The sequence below is a fragment of the Lepidochelys olivacea genome (assembly GCF_965140295.1).
Source record: "Lepidochelys olivacea isolate rLepOli2 genome assembly, chromosome: 8".
NCBI classification, from domain to species: domain Eukaryota; kingdom Metazoa; phylum Chordata; order Testudines; family Cheloniidae; genus Lepidochelys; species Lepidochelys olivacea.
In genome coordinates this window covers 99,999,966-100,015,201 of record NC_140418.1, presented here as the reverse complement: position 1 = coordinate 100,015,201, position 15,236 = coordinate 99,999,966, and the positions used below count along the sequence as shown (strand labels likewise).

Genomic DNA, 15,236 nt, shown 5'->3' with positions numbered 1-15,236 from the left:
CCTTTTTTAAAAAAAATGGTTTGCATATGGTAGTAAAGGCTATAATCCCATTCAAAAGAAATCTCACAGAAATACAAGACAGAGGATGCCAAGAATCAAATTTCCCTTGTAAAGCTGTTTCAGTTTTCCCATTTAATATCTTTGGAGGTGAACTGGTCCTACATGGTAATCTTAGCATTGCACTACATGTTGCAGAAGAGATATTTTATGTGAAATTAAATTAGCATTTGCCTATATTTCACCACGCAACCAAGCTGCCTCATGTGTCATTGATAGCAGTAAAACAAATATGTGCGTATGTACTTCAACAGGGATAGTGAATTACACTGTATAAGCATCTAAGGGCAGACATCCATAATGAAGCATGCTAGTTGGCAAACATGCTTATTACTTACCACACTGAGTCCCAGCAGTTCTCTGTAGAAGTAGTCCATGTTCCTCCTTTGTAAGTTGTCGAGATAGTGTCGGAGCCGAGTATACGTGTACGGGTAGCAGTAGGCAAATTGGTAAATGTCATCCTCTCGGTCAAAGCAGAAAGCAAATGACATGACATAGTTCTTTCTGTGGTCTGGGCAGCGATAGTAATATACATTTTTAGTTGGCAGCCTTTGCCTAAAAAACAAAACACATACATATGTGTAGACATAAGAATCTTGATAAATTCAAACCTTACAGTAAACTACTTGGAATTCATATTAGGTTGAACTAATTAAGTGAATGAGCTGGGAACCTTAATGGCTCAGAGGTTGGTAACTGGATGGCAAACCTTTCCAGGACATTATTGGAACACATTCTAGATGGATTATACAGAATGAGTCTGTGCCTAGAGGCTCTCTTTCTTCAGGTCAGGGTTTAGGCATATTTAATGCAACAGTGTCTTGACAAGACAAACATTGAACATAGGGAAGTTTCTGTATTGCAATCCAGTTTAATGGTGAGGCGATACATAGAAATATAGTGCGAGTATCAGGAAAAATCAGTTTTTGAGAAACAAAAACCTCTTGTTTTGTGAGGCTGTAGAATGACCCCAGATATTCTCTCTTCTGAAACAGTCACCTGGTCCTGATTTAGAAAGAGAAAGGGATGGGAGTTTAGTCTAGAATTACTGTATCCTTCGGAAATCCCAGCCTAAATGCATATGGCACCCAATTACTATGGTGCTGGGCATATTAAAAATGCAAATACAGTATAATGACTCACTATAGTGGAGGTGCTTACATGACTATGTCAATGCCTTAATCAGTTTAAGGCATAATGGATGCCAATATCTAATCTTGTCAGATGTCTTTCACAACCATCCAAATTCAGTATGATTCTCTTATTTCACATTTGTGTTGTGAAGTACTTCAGAGATATGAGCAAAGACCCATTATATGGACAGATGCTGTTCCATGTCTCTCTTCACAGCCTCTCTGGGTATTGAATACAGGTTTTCTGCCTGCATCTAGACAGTCAGATTCTCTAGTTGTAACATGTTCTTGTAATTTAATGCAACTAATTTACCAGTCATGTTTGGCAACAGCACACTGTGGTCCTGCAGACTCCAACTAATTCAATTATATAATATTATAAACAGGTCTCATCTAATGCTCATAGCAGATCTCAGCTAAACCAGGATCATGGTGAGGGAAAACATAATATGATTTACACACATAGCAATGGTAATGTGTCCTTTCTGAGAAGCTAGACTACTGCAGAGCATCAACTTTGTCCTTTCATTGCTAATAAGAAATGGAGAACAAAACCCGCTCATTTTGCTTGCAGTTAAGGAGTATGATCAGCAAAACTCAGGAGCTACAAAGAGAACAAAAAAGGAATCGAGATGCTCTTGGATAAATACAATAGAGAGACAGTGATGCAGTTCTTTAGAGTTGAAATAAAAATTATTTGCCCCTCTTATTGCTGTGGTTCTTGAACACAGATGGTTTTGAGGGTTTCCTTCAGTATTAGTGGTTTTCTAAGACCTTTACTTACTGCTGATGATCTGATCCTAACAAAGTGGAAATGATTTTTAAGGCCACATATGTGAAGGACACAAAAATACTTTTCAATTTTTTTTGAAGTACCATTGGGGGAAAAATTGCCACCAGCCGTCTGCATAAAGTACCCTCACCTAATAGGTTCATCGAGTATCTTAACATATTTCTCTACTCACTCTTACTCTGGAGTGCTATAGGACATCCCTCATTTGCTCTCAAATCAAGCAGATGATGTGGCAGTGGGTAAATGTATTCTAGCTCCCAGTTCTCAAACCGTAATGCAAGTTTAAACGGTATGTTGCTGAGCTGTTGAACTTTATTTGTTTCCAAATTAGCAGAGGGGGAAATAACAAAGGGCAGACCTTACTTTATGCAATAATATTGCATGTAAAATGGGACCAACAGGGGGAAATTCAGAATTCCAGAAAGGGTAATGCTAATTGAAATTCATCTGCTGATAGTTAATTTTTAAATGACGAATGGTTCAATAATCTTGTACTTTGAAGCAAGTTAAAGATAACTTTTGTTAATGTATGAAATACACTTTTTGATATTCCATTCCCTTTCCCCTTCATTATAGAAGCTAAGCATCTGTTTTATTATCCACTTTGACACACCGTTTTATGGCTGCATTTGGCTATTATGGCTAATCTCGATGTCTAGGACATCTGGTATTGACATTTCACTATCTGGTGTCTGACACAGCAGTCGAAACCATCCTCAATTCCTAGGTTTAAATTCACCCTCTCAGGGCAGAAATGGTTTGAATTAAGAGTTTGGGCACTATCTTCCAAAAATAATTATAATAGTACTCCTGTCACTGCTAATCTATTCTTATCTCTCCCACCACTTTGTCACTGTTAATCTATTTGTGAGTCATATGGAGAGAGAGAGTTAGTGTTTAGATACCAACAACACATCTTTACATACAGGAGCCTAATCAGATTCAGATCTTATCTTGGAATTTAAAAAGAAAAGAAAAAAAGAAAGAAAGAAAAAAAGAAAAGAGACACAGTGCTAGATATCACCAACTGAGTTTTTGATAATGAAAAGACATTGCTCAGTTCTTGAATTAACCTTTGTGTCCTAGACACACTATTGTTTACTCTTTCCCTTTTTTGTTCTATGCCTTCTGGAAAAGGACACCCACACACTGTGGCAGCAGCTGCTCCTATTAATTTAAAGCTATTACAAAAATTAAAATTAAACCCAATTACTCTGGCTGGTTTATAGTCAGGGAATGGCTTAGTCTGATTGTTCCCTCTGGTTATGGACAAAAACAATATTCCTACCTACAGGCAGCTGCCAGTGGAATACTAATGCATCCAGGGCCTGGCATGGACAGATTCAGAATGCAGAGTTTAACTGCATTTCTGAGTAGAGAAAAATATCTTATCATGGATCTGCAGAAATGTACCGACTTCATATACTATAGGTCACAATGCAGTCATTTCATGGTTAGCACTAGGACAGCAAAGCTATGGAAGAACCTTGATACTTTTATTTGTCATTCTGCATTTCCAGGCAGTGAACACCCATAAATGTGCCCTGCTAATTGATACACAAGTGCCTGAATCTCATCACTTCAGAATGGTTATTTAAAGGAAAACCCCACAAATCCTAAGCACAGCTGCAGCACATAGCATCTTCCAGGCAACTTATTTTCAGTTTGTTGCTAGAAATGTATTACAGAAACATAGTTAAATATTTTACCTGTTTTGAAACAAATTTGGGCTGCCTAGTTTGCACAGTTACATACCAAAATCATCCAGGTGATAGGGGAGTGCAGACAGAAAGCTTTCCACTCCACTTCTGACTCTCCTCATAATCCTAGGAGAAGTGCTGCAGCTAGAGAAAGGTATTCCAAGGCAATGCTCAAGGGCCCAAGTTTTTGAGTGCATTCACTTCCTGCCCTAGCAAACCACTACCTCTAATCCTTGTACCCATTCGCTACTCTAGGTAAGGATGGGGTGTGATTGACACATTGTTCTCCAGAATACAGATACATATAAACTCTGAGTTTGTGGAGTACACCATGATGAGATTTTCAAAATCATCAAAGGGATTGGGTGGCAACAATTCCATTGACTTCGGGGGGGCGGGGGGGGAGGCAGGAATTCACCCCATCTCTTATGGGGAGCAAGTATCTAAATTCCATGGCAGCTTTGAAAGTTTCATCCTATATGCGCTTCTGTTCTGGAACAATTTATGTCATGGGCCACAATTTGATCCTTAAAGACAAACTTTATTATTTTCCCTGTGTTATCTCTTTTACCTTTATACAGTGTTTATATTATCAGGGCTGTTGGGAGTAAACTCTTTGGGGCTTGGAGCATCCTTTTGTTCCGTGTTTGTGTAGCACCCAGAGCACAAATGGGCTCCTGGTCCATGATGGGGCTCATAGGTGCAATCACAATACAAACAATAAATAATAATAATTACTTTTGAGGTTTTTCCTAACATGAGACTAATTCTGGAAGTCTTTACCCAGGAAAAACTCCCAATGGCATTAAAGGGCAACCTAAACTGTATTTGGCCTATTTTTAATATGGCGTTCACATGCAAATTAAACAATTCCCACCATCTTCAGGATTGGCCAAATTTATCACCGTCAGTAGACATTGAAGAAATGATGATGATCTTTGGAGGAAAAACAAAAAACGATAGGTGCTGTAAGAGACTAATGAATGGAAAAAATTAAGTAATACTGCTTTCAGAGAAGCGATTAAGTGAGTATGATTGCAAAGCAGTGGTAGCAGTGATGACACACTGTGGTGATCATTTTCAGCTGCCATCAGTTTGGAGCAATAGAGATGTAAGTTTACTAAATCACTGAACTACAGGTTCTTTTAGGCCATTGCAAGAGATGGGCCAGAATCAAAACCTTAAAGCCAAATACCTACAAACTTTTGTAGTGTTTGAAGTCCAAACCCAGATCCAGATCCTTAATTTTGCAAATGACTTCAGCCTTTCAATGGACCAAACCCCAACTCCAGATCTGAGCATCCCTCAAATTTTAGACATCCAAATCTAAATCTGACAACTTGACTCCTATCTATTAATTAAAGAGTTCGACAATGTTGGAGAAAATATGAGCAAGTTCATCATCCACTAAAAACTTTTCTTTCCTTTTGTGAGTCAGCCCTTTCAAATGGAGGTTCTTACGGTTCAATTTTTCTTTTAGTCTGAAGCATTATTTTTCTCTTCACTTATTATTGTTGTCAACTAGAGCTGCCATCTTCAGAATTTTAAACTTAAGGGCGACAGCATAAATTCCTAGGGTTTTCACTGCACAGAACTCTACATTTCATTCATGGAGCAATAGGGGCATTACAAGTGGAGTTAAGTGCTCTTTGCAGAAAGCAGAATGTGCTTTGGCACAGCTGACTCAGGCAGTTACAGACACTGAGAAATAACAGTCTTGCTTTTGTACTTGCTAACATTAATTAGAATGGCCACTAAATGTATTTCTCATCTTTAACAACCCAGCTGCGCAACTTAAGGTCTTCTACCGCTACAAGTATCTGCTTTTGTCTCTCTGAGTAGGAAAATCAAAGTTTCATGTACATCAATGGGTTTCTTAAGATTGGAAAGTCTACAGTCTCAGTATATCACAAAGCACACAGCTTCCAAGGGTTAATGCGTTAATTGAAATAATTAAATGAACTCTATGAAAAGTGCTTGGTAATTGAAATAATTAAATGAACTTTGCAAAGATTGCTTGTTAGCGGTCTGTATTCTTTACAACTTCAAGGGAAAGAGGGAAAAGGAATATTTTTTTCAGATATATTACAATATACAGTGAAGAGAGAAAAGATTAATTTGATTTTTGGAAGATTCCTTCATTTAAAATGCTTGTAATGAATCTGGAAAACTGTAAATATGAAATGAAACCTTTGGGCAGGGAAGCCTTCTTATGAGGCCCTATCCTGCTCCATTTAAATCAGCAGGAGAAGGACTGGTCCCCTAGACAGACACCACCATAGAAAGGTCAGGAAACACATTCCAGGAGTAAATTTATGTAGTTTGGAAAGCTTGATAACTTAATACTAGGGTCAGATTTTCTAAAGTGGTCATGTAAATTGTACCCACAAACTCTGTGCATGCAATTGTCTGGTTTGCACTGCAAACATGTGCGTGGAAAACTGTAGGAAACCACTTTTGAAAAACTCAGAGTTTCAAAACAGGAAAATTCACTGGTGAGGGGAATCAGTGGAAAATGACAATAAGGACCCTGTGTTTGTACAGCACCTACCTCAATGGAATCCCTGTCTATGACAAGGGATTCTAGGCACTATGGAAATACAAATAATGTAACTACTCCAAGTCCAGTTAGAGGGATCTGGTTGGAGACACCACTGAGGAGAAGGATGTGAAATGTTAAGGAAAGGGCATGCTGTGCAGAAAGTATAATGAAGCAGCGTGCAGTACTCAGAAAATCACTCTCTAATAGCAGATCAGAGCAGAATTAATCACTTGCTACTTAATATTGCTGGCAAAAATGCAAACACAAAAAATTACTCCATATGTTTGTTACCTCTCTGTATTCTTAATCCCTTCTGCTGCCACATCTAGCCACCATTCACCAAGATAAATTTAATCAGTTTTGTATGTGCTAGCTAGCTACAGACAGATGCTTGGATGAGTGAAACACCCAGCTCAGCAGTCTTTGTACAAGCGAAAAAAAACGGTTACTCGCCTTCTCATAACTGTTGTTCTTTGAGATGTGTTGTTCGTGTCCATTCCAATCAGACGTGTGTGCACGCACGTGCACAGTTGCAGGAAGATTTCTCCCATAGCAGCATTCGTTGGGTCAATCCTGGCGCTCCCTGGAGTCGCGTCTTCATGGTACTCAATATAGAGCCCTGCTGACCCGCCACACCATCAGTTCCTTCTTGCCAGCTACTCCGACAGAGGGGTAGGAGGGTGGGTATTGGAATGGACATAAACAACGCATCTCGAAAAACAACAGTTGCGAGAAGATGAGTAACCATTTTTTCTTCTTCAAGTGATTGTTCATGTCAATGCCAATCAGAAGACTCACAAGCCCAAGTTCAGGAGATGGGGTCAGAGTCTTCCACTGATTGGAGCACTGCTTATCCGAAGACCTCATCATCTCTGGCCTGCTGGGTAATCACATAGTGCATGGTGAAAGCACTGATAGAGGACCACGTCACCACTCTGCAGATTTCCTGAGTAGGAACCTGAGCCAGGAGCGCTGTTGATGAAGCCTACGCCCTGGTGAAGCTCACAATGGTTGGAGGTGCAGAAACCCCCACCAGGTTGTAACACTCACGAATACAGGACACGATCTATGACAAAATGCATTGTGACGACACAGGCAGTCCTTTCATTCTGTCTGCCACTGACATGAATAACTGGACCGATATTCTGAACAGTTTTGTTCTCTTGATGTAAAAGGCCAGCGCCCTGGGGACAGCCAGAGAGTGGAGTCTCTGCTCCCTGCCTCTGGAATGAGGCTTAGGGTAGAATACCAGGAGAAAGATGTCCTGGTTGATGTGAAACTGCAACACAACCTTCGGGAGAAAAGCCGGGTGAGCCCTGAGCTGAACCTTTTCCTTATAGAATACAGTGTCGGGAGGCTCTGATGTTAGGGCCCTGAGATCAGACACCCTCCTGGCCGAGGTTATCACTACCAGGAACGCCACCTTGTAAAAGAGGTAAGGAGCACGTCACCAATGGTTCAAAGGGAAGTCCCATGAGCCTACAAAGGACCAGGTTGAGGTCCCAGGCAGGGACTGGCTGATGGACATTAGGGTACAGCCTGTCGAGCCCTTTTAAGAACCGGCTGACCATGGGGTTAGCAAACACAGAGCAGCCCTCCACGCCCAGGTAGAAGGCCACGATGGCAGCTAAGTGCACTCTTATTGATGACAACAAAAGCCCCTGCTGCTTCAGATGGAGGAAGTAGTCCAGAATAAGCAGCACTGAGGAAAGCATAGGGGATGAATGGTGCTGCACCGAACAGATTGAAAATCTCTTCCACTTGGCAAGATATGTGGCTCTCGTAGAGGGTTTTCTGCTGCCAAGGAGGACCTGTGTAATCTGGTCTGAACAGGAAAGCTCCATTGGGTTCAACCATGGAGTTTCCACACGGTGAGGTGAAGCGACTTGAGGTTCGGATGTTGAAGATGACCGTGATCTTATGTGTCAGAAGGTCCAGGAAGGGTGGCAGGGTGATTGGGGCTTCCACGGACATATCTAGGAGAGATGTGCACCAGTGCTAATGGGGCCAGGCTGGTGCTATGAATATGACCTGAGCTTGTTCTCTCTGGATCTTGAGCAGCACTTTATGAACGAGTGGTATGGATGGAAAGGCATATAGGAGAGAACCTCCCCAATGGAGGAGAAACGCATTCGTGCTGGAGCCTGGACTGTGATTTTGGAAGGAGCAGAACTGCAGGCACTCCCTGTTGTGTCATGTGGCAAATAGGTCTATCTGGGGAAAGCCCCACATCTGGAAGATTGAAATTGCGACGTCTGGGCAAAGGGACCACTCATGGCTGTGAAATGACCTGCTGAGGTTGTCTGCCAGCTCGTTCTGTACCCTGGGGAGGTACAACGCTTGCAGGTGTATTGAATGTTCTACACTGAAGTCCCACAGCATGAGGGCTTCCTGGCACACGGAAGAGGAGCGTACACCCTCCTGTTTGTTGATATCGAACATTGCTGTTGTATTGTCTATCATGACTGATACACATGGTCCCGTTAAGTATGCCTGGAAGGTCTGGCATGATAGGTGCACTGCTCTGAGCTCTCTGACATTGATGTGGAGACTCAGGTCTGCCTGAGACCAGAAACCTTGAGTCCTGCGGTCTCCCAGATATGCTCCCCAGCCCAAGTCTGATGCATCTATCACTAGCAACAGAGATGGCTGCGGAATGGTGAAGGAGACCCCTGAGCAAACCTCCTGAGGTCAAGCCACCACAGGAGGGAGTTGAGGACCAGGTGAGGCAAGGTCACGATCCTGTCCAAGCTGTCCCAGGATGGGTGATACACTGATTTGAGCCACAACTGAAGAGGTTGAAGCCTGAGTCTGGCATGTTGCACCACATAGGTACAGGCAGCCATGTGTACAAGAAGCTTTAGGCAGTTTCTTGCTGCGGTGGTGGGAAACAGTCTGAGGCCTCAAATGATATCCGTCAGGGCCTGAAACCTTGCTTCCGGCAGATATGCCCTGGCTTGGGTCGAATCCAATGCTGTCCCTATGAACTCTGTCCTCTGGACAGGGGACAGAGTCAATTTTGCTTCATTTAGAAGGAGACCCAGGTAGTTGAAGGTGGCTTTGATTAATCTGACCTGAGCTTCGACTTGGAACCTGGAGCAGCCCCTGATCAGCCAGTCGTTGAGGTACAGAAACACCATCACCTGGTGCGGCGATGACTGCCATATACTTTGTGCAGATTCGAGGTGCTGCTGACAGGCCAAATGGGAAGACAGTAAATTGGTAGTGGGCACTGTTGACCACAAACCTGAGGTACTTCCTGTGGGGCTGAGTGATTGCGATATGAAAATATGCTTCCTTCAAGTCGAGGGTGGCATACTAGTCTGCTGAATCCAGTGAGGGGATGATGGAGGCCAAAAAGACCATGCGGAACCTGCGTTTCTTCACAAACTTGTTGAGTTCTCACAGGTCCAAGATAGGCCTCAGGCAGCCTTTGGCTTTTGGTATTAGGAAATACCAAAAATAAAAGCCCTCGCCCCTTTGCTCCTGAGGAACCTCCTCCACTGCCACTGCCTAGTGATAGGAGCGACTGCACCTCCTGGATAAGGAGCTGCTCATGAGACGGGTCCCTGAAGTGGGACAGGAAAGGAGGGTGGAAGGGCACAGAACTGGATGGAGTATCCCCTCTCTACCGTGTAGAGCATCCAGCGGTCTGAAGTGACACGAGACCATGCACGGTAGAAAGGGGACAGTCTGGAGGAAAAGATAAGGCGTGCCATCCTCGACTGCACCTTCAAAAGGCTGGTTTGGGGCCAGAAAGTGGTTTGGGTTGGCCAGAGTCCTGGCCTGAGGATGGGTGTTGTCTATTCCTGCCACTGCTGTTCCTCCTCCGAGAACTGTCCTGTCGGTTCTGCTGATGGAATCTCGGAGGAGGTTGCGGTTGAAAGTGTCTCTGCTGTGTGGCGGGAGTGTGCAGGCCCAAAGACCTGAGGGTGGCTCATGAGTCTTTCAGGTTATGCAGCCTCTTGTCTGCCTTTTCAGACAAAAGAGTCATACCCGCAAATGGGAGGTCCTGAATGGTCTGTTGGACCTCATAAGGGAGCCTGGAGACTTGGAACCAGGAGCTCCTTCTCATGGCCACCACAGTAGCTCTGACCCTAGTGGCAGCATCAGCACCGTCCAACGCGGCCTGGAGGGAAGCCCGGGAGACTAGCTTCCCCTCCTTTGTCAACGCCAAGAACTCAGTTCGGGAGTCTGACAGGAGGAGCTCCGTAAATTTGGCCATTGCTGCACAAGTGGTATACAAGTACCTGCTGACGATGGCCTGCTGGTTCGAAATATGGAACTGCAGACCCCCTGTAGAATAGACCTTTCTCCCGACAAGGTCGAATCGCTTAGCCTCCCTGTTTTTAGGGGAGGGCCCCTGGAAACCCTGTCATTCACACTAATTAGCAGTGTCCACGACAAGAGAGTCGGGAAGTGGGTGGGAGTACAAATGTTCGAACCCCTTGGAGGGCAAAAAATAACGCCTCTCATTATGCTTGGCAGTGGGTGGCAAAGAAGCTGGGGTCTGCCACAGGGTCTTGGTGGTATCCACAATAGTCTTAATAAATGGTAGGGCAACATGAGAAGGACCTGAGGGGGCAAGGATATCCACCACGGGATCAGCCTCCTCAACCACCTCCTCAGCCTTAATGTCTAGACCCTTCACAGCCCTTTGCAGTGACTGTTGTAGCACCCTGTTGTCCTCAACCACTGGGGGTATCGCTGTGCCTGCCAATGCCTTTTCCGGAGACAACAAGGAGGAAGCCCTTATAAGCAGCAGCTGCTCCCTGCCATCAGCTCCCAAGGGGTCCCGCGACTCTCGGGGGAACGTCGGTGCCAATGGAGTGTCCGACAGCACCGGGGCTGTCAATGCCGACCTCAGCATAGGTTTGGGCACCAGAGACACTGATGGTGCCGCCGGTGGAGCCAGTGCCGAACCAGATGCCTGAGCCGATGAAGGGGGCAGGGCTGTTGTCTGTGCCACTGTGGGTGCTGAGGTCATCGTCAGTGCCAAAAATGCTGTCAAGGCCGGAGCAGCAGTCGGTGCCAAGATCACTGTCAGTGCCGAGGTCAAAAGAGTAGCCAGTGCTGAGGCTACTGATTCTGAGAATGCCCAAGATATTTCTATCTGTCCCATGACATCTCTTCACAAACAGTTTACTACTATCTTGGTAGCATTTTATACACACCCCGCCCTCCCCCCACATACACACCATTTTCTTCCTTTATTCCCTCCTGTGCCCCAGAATGACCTGACACAACTTATCTGCAGAGAAAGGCTGATTATGCTTCTGTGCTGGCTGGAGGATGTTTTGCCAGGGTGAGGTGGAACATATGGAGCACCCTACCTCTACAGCGTACTTAGTGCATGCAGACCTGCGAATGAGGGACCAACCTGAATCCCAAACTCCACTCCCTATACCACACTGCCAGTAGACCATTGGGTCAGCTCTAATAGCCTCTGAGCCTCAATTACCTAATTAGCCTTTTCCTCACTTTCCCCATCTCCCTTTCCCATCTGTTCATCTATTCCCACACCCCTCTCTTCCACAAGAATAATTTTTTAAAATCCATGTGAACTTCATTTAGGTTATTCTCAGATGACTTCTCTTTCATGCAAGAATAATTTATAAGTCTCACAGAAGCTTAGAGTTGCAGCAGGATTTTGGTAATGTCTGAATTCTATATTTATGTTGGATGTTGATGAGTTCACACACACACACACGCACTCAAACACACATACACACAAATACTACCATAGTGGAGATTTCTAGCATACCACATAAATTTGATACAAGATTCAGCTAACTACTGTAGAAACAAGGAGGAAAGTGGATCTGAGGATGTTTTTTTCCAGACCTTACTTGGTTTAGACTGAGCAGTCCATGAGGAATCCAAGGGTAATTTGGATTGCAAGGCTGGTTTTCACCTTCCTTTTATTGCTGATAAGTATCAAAATATTTTTGAAGTTAGAAAATATAAATGCACAGGAAAATATAGGAATACAAGAACTGCCATAATGGATCAGACCCTAGGTCCAACTAGTCCAATACCTTTCTCTCACGGTGGCCAGTACCAGAAGCTTCAGAAGAAGATTTAGAATCCTGCAGTAGACCCCCACATTAGGTTTCATCCTTGTCTCTGCAGCATGAAGTTTAACATGCCTTTCAAAACATTTGTCACCATTAATTAACGATTCTAGATATAATTTTAGCATTAATCTTGATCTCATTCCTTATGCAGCCAAACCTCTTAGCTTTTTTTCAACACAGCTGCACATTGATCAGACGTTGTCCCTGAATTGTTTACAATGATGTCAGAGTCTTCTCCTGAAGAATTTACTTTACTTTAAAACCCTTTAAGGTGTATGAATCGTTTAAATATTTCCCTCCAGTGTGCATTACTTTGCATTTATCGACATTGAACATTACCATCGTGTTGTCCATTTGTACAGCTTGTTTAGGTGTTTGAAGTTCCTCACAGTCTTGTCCGGTCCTGAATAATCTAAATAATTATGTGTTATTTTCTACCTTAGTTCTCATCTCCTTCTCTACACCATTAATAAATATATTAAACATGTGAGCTAGTACAGAACCTTGAGGCACCCAGTTATTAACCTTTTACCATAATGAATATCGACCATTTAATCCTACTGGTCTGTTATTTCCCAGAGCACCCTTCGAGCCTTTTTAAAATATAGATAGAACATTTGGTACCCTCCAATCCTCTGAAACAGTTGCTGTTTTTAAAGAGAAAGTACATATTTTTGTTAGCACTTAGCCATTTCATACCAAAGTTCCTTCAGAACTCTGGGATGTATGTCATCTGGGCCATCTGTCACCTCTTCTGACATCTCAGTCTCTGATAGTACCTCATCTTTATTTACAGAAAAGAGCAGGTCTAGGGTAGGTATCTCCCCAACATCCTCTGTGGTGAAGAAGGATGCAAAGAAATCATGTAGCTTCTCTGCAATGTCTTCATCTCCCTTGATTGCTCCCTTTATCCCCTGGTGATCCAGCAGACCCACCAATTCTTTCATAAGCCTCCTGCTTCTCATATACTTCAGGAATTTCTTGGGTGTTGTGTTTTAAAACACATTTAGCTATTTGCACCTCAAAATCCATTTTTGGCCCCTCTGATTTCCATTGCCTGGTGGAATTTATGTTCCTGTTTATTGGCTTCACTAGAATCAGCTTTCCAAATTTTGAAGGATTTCTGTTTGATTTGAATACCCTCAGAAATGTTTTCAGTTACCCATACTGGTTGGCTCTTTGCCTTGTGTTAGGGACTTTCCCTTCACCTCTTCCCCCGGTTCTTGTCATGAAGGCAGAAAGCAGAAGACCAGAAGTCCAAAGTGCAGGCAATGCAATGTTTATTGGGGTTAGTTTCAAACAAACATATCCATAGCTCTAATGCCGCAGAGCCTTTCCCCCAGTTTCTCAGTTTCCTTAGCAGGCATAATTATACCTGTAGTGCACGCTCTTGGTCTCACCTTTCCAATTTATGGTCATGTTCCATTTTGGAGGGTCTTGAATGTGGGGGCTTTGGGACCATCTCTTTTTTATCCCATGGGAGGGGTAAGGAGCGAGGTTGTACTTCAGTCAGGGGCCGGCATTTCTTTGGCCTTTTAGTGTTTCTTATGCCTCCCCCACATCCCCTTCCCCCTCCTGACCGGTTGTTTGACCTTGGCTCAAGATAGGAGGCGAGGCAGTCTTCAAGTGTGTGCTCATATATTACACTCTCACTATACCCAGCAACACTTTTAGCTCTATTCCTTATCTTTTCTCATTGTACTAAAAGCCCCATCTGGTTGTGGGAAATGCAACACACAGCATCTTTGTTCTTTGTTCACAGATATTAATAAGGGTATAAGAGTATCAAAAATCAAACCCAAAATTCTATCTCAGGCTAACAAACAGGCCTATATACTAACACCCTGCAGATTCTCTTTTTGTTCAGTGAGACACATGCCTTCTGAGACACTATTATTATTTATATATTTTGGTTTTCACAAAAAACACCACAAAATTTTTTCTTCCTTTATTTTTTAACTTTAAGGCTTTTTGACTAAACTTTTATTTTATTGAAATCTTCCTTTCTAACGTTGAGTGTCACTGTGTCACTTTTAGAATATCAATTATTTTCTCTAACCCCCCCTTCTAAGCAGCACTCTCTTTATACAGGTCTATCAGCCTGTTTTTAGCTCAGCTGCTCCATTACTAATTAGCTAAAGGGCACCACCTAGAGCATCTGATTGCTCCAAGGTGTACCCCACAGGGTTGCCATGAGCCCAAAATTTCCTGAAGGGCCACTGGCCCCATGACACATGGGCTCAAAAGTTATCCCACTACACATACATTCACATACAAAGAAATGCCATTGAATTAAGTGCATAAAGCCTTGCTCTGCTTGGCCAAAAAGGTGTGAAAAAGAACTAAAACCCCCAAACCCATCTCCTCAAAAAAGTGCCAAGTAAACAAACAGACCTTTCAATATACCCAGAATGCCAACAAATGTAGGCTCTGTCAGATCAAGAAAGGAAACAATTTCAGAGCCAATCCATTGAGCACCCTGCTCCCAGGTCCAAGGTGTTCACATCAAGACACAGCTCTCCCAGCTGAGCTCAGCCATGAGGATTAAGCACGAAGACAGCCACCAGACCTTCTCTGTCACCAGACTGCCACATTAATGAGAAACTTGAAAACTTTTTCCTAGATCTTGATGCTCTGCAAGACTCTTCACAATGCCCTTTCTGGCAGCTGGAGATGGTTCAGAAATAACCTTAGCAGGCTTCCTTCCCCAGGTAATAGAGAATGAATGCACTGTAGAGGGGGTGCCCTCAGTCTTTAGGGGAAATAAAAAACAATTTTCTCCCTTTCTCTTTTCCAGCATCCCTAGTTGCTGACCCATGAAGTAGTATTGATCTAAGAAGAGATTAAGTATCCTGCCCTCTCTGTCACTTGTTATTTACAAGACACACGGATGCATGTCAGCTGAGGGAGAGTCAGAGAGAAGAGGGACCCAGG

General features: G+C 43.4%; 1 protein-coding gene across 3 annotated transcripts in view; it reads right to left on the bottom strand.

Moving 5' to 3' along the window:
- The window catches only part of BEND5 (BEN domain containing 5), a 1,397,007-nt gene that overhangs the window by 791,146 nt on the left and 590,625 nt on the right, over positions 1–15,236 (bottom strand). For all 3 annotated transcript variants that reach the window (XM_084637918.1, XM_084637919.1, XM_084637917.1), the window contains exon 5: positions 396–612. In XM_084637918.1, coding sequence (XP_084494044.1) covers positions 396–612 — 217 coding nt within the window. The remainder of the gene's footprint in view (positions 1–395; positions 613–15,236) is intronic.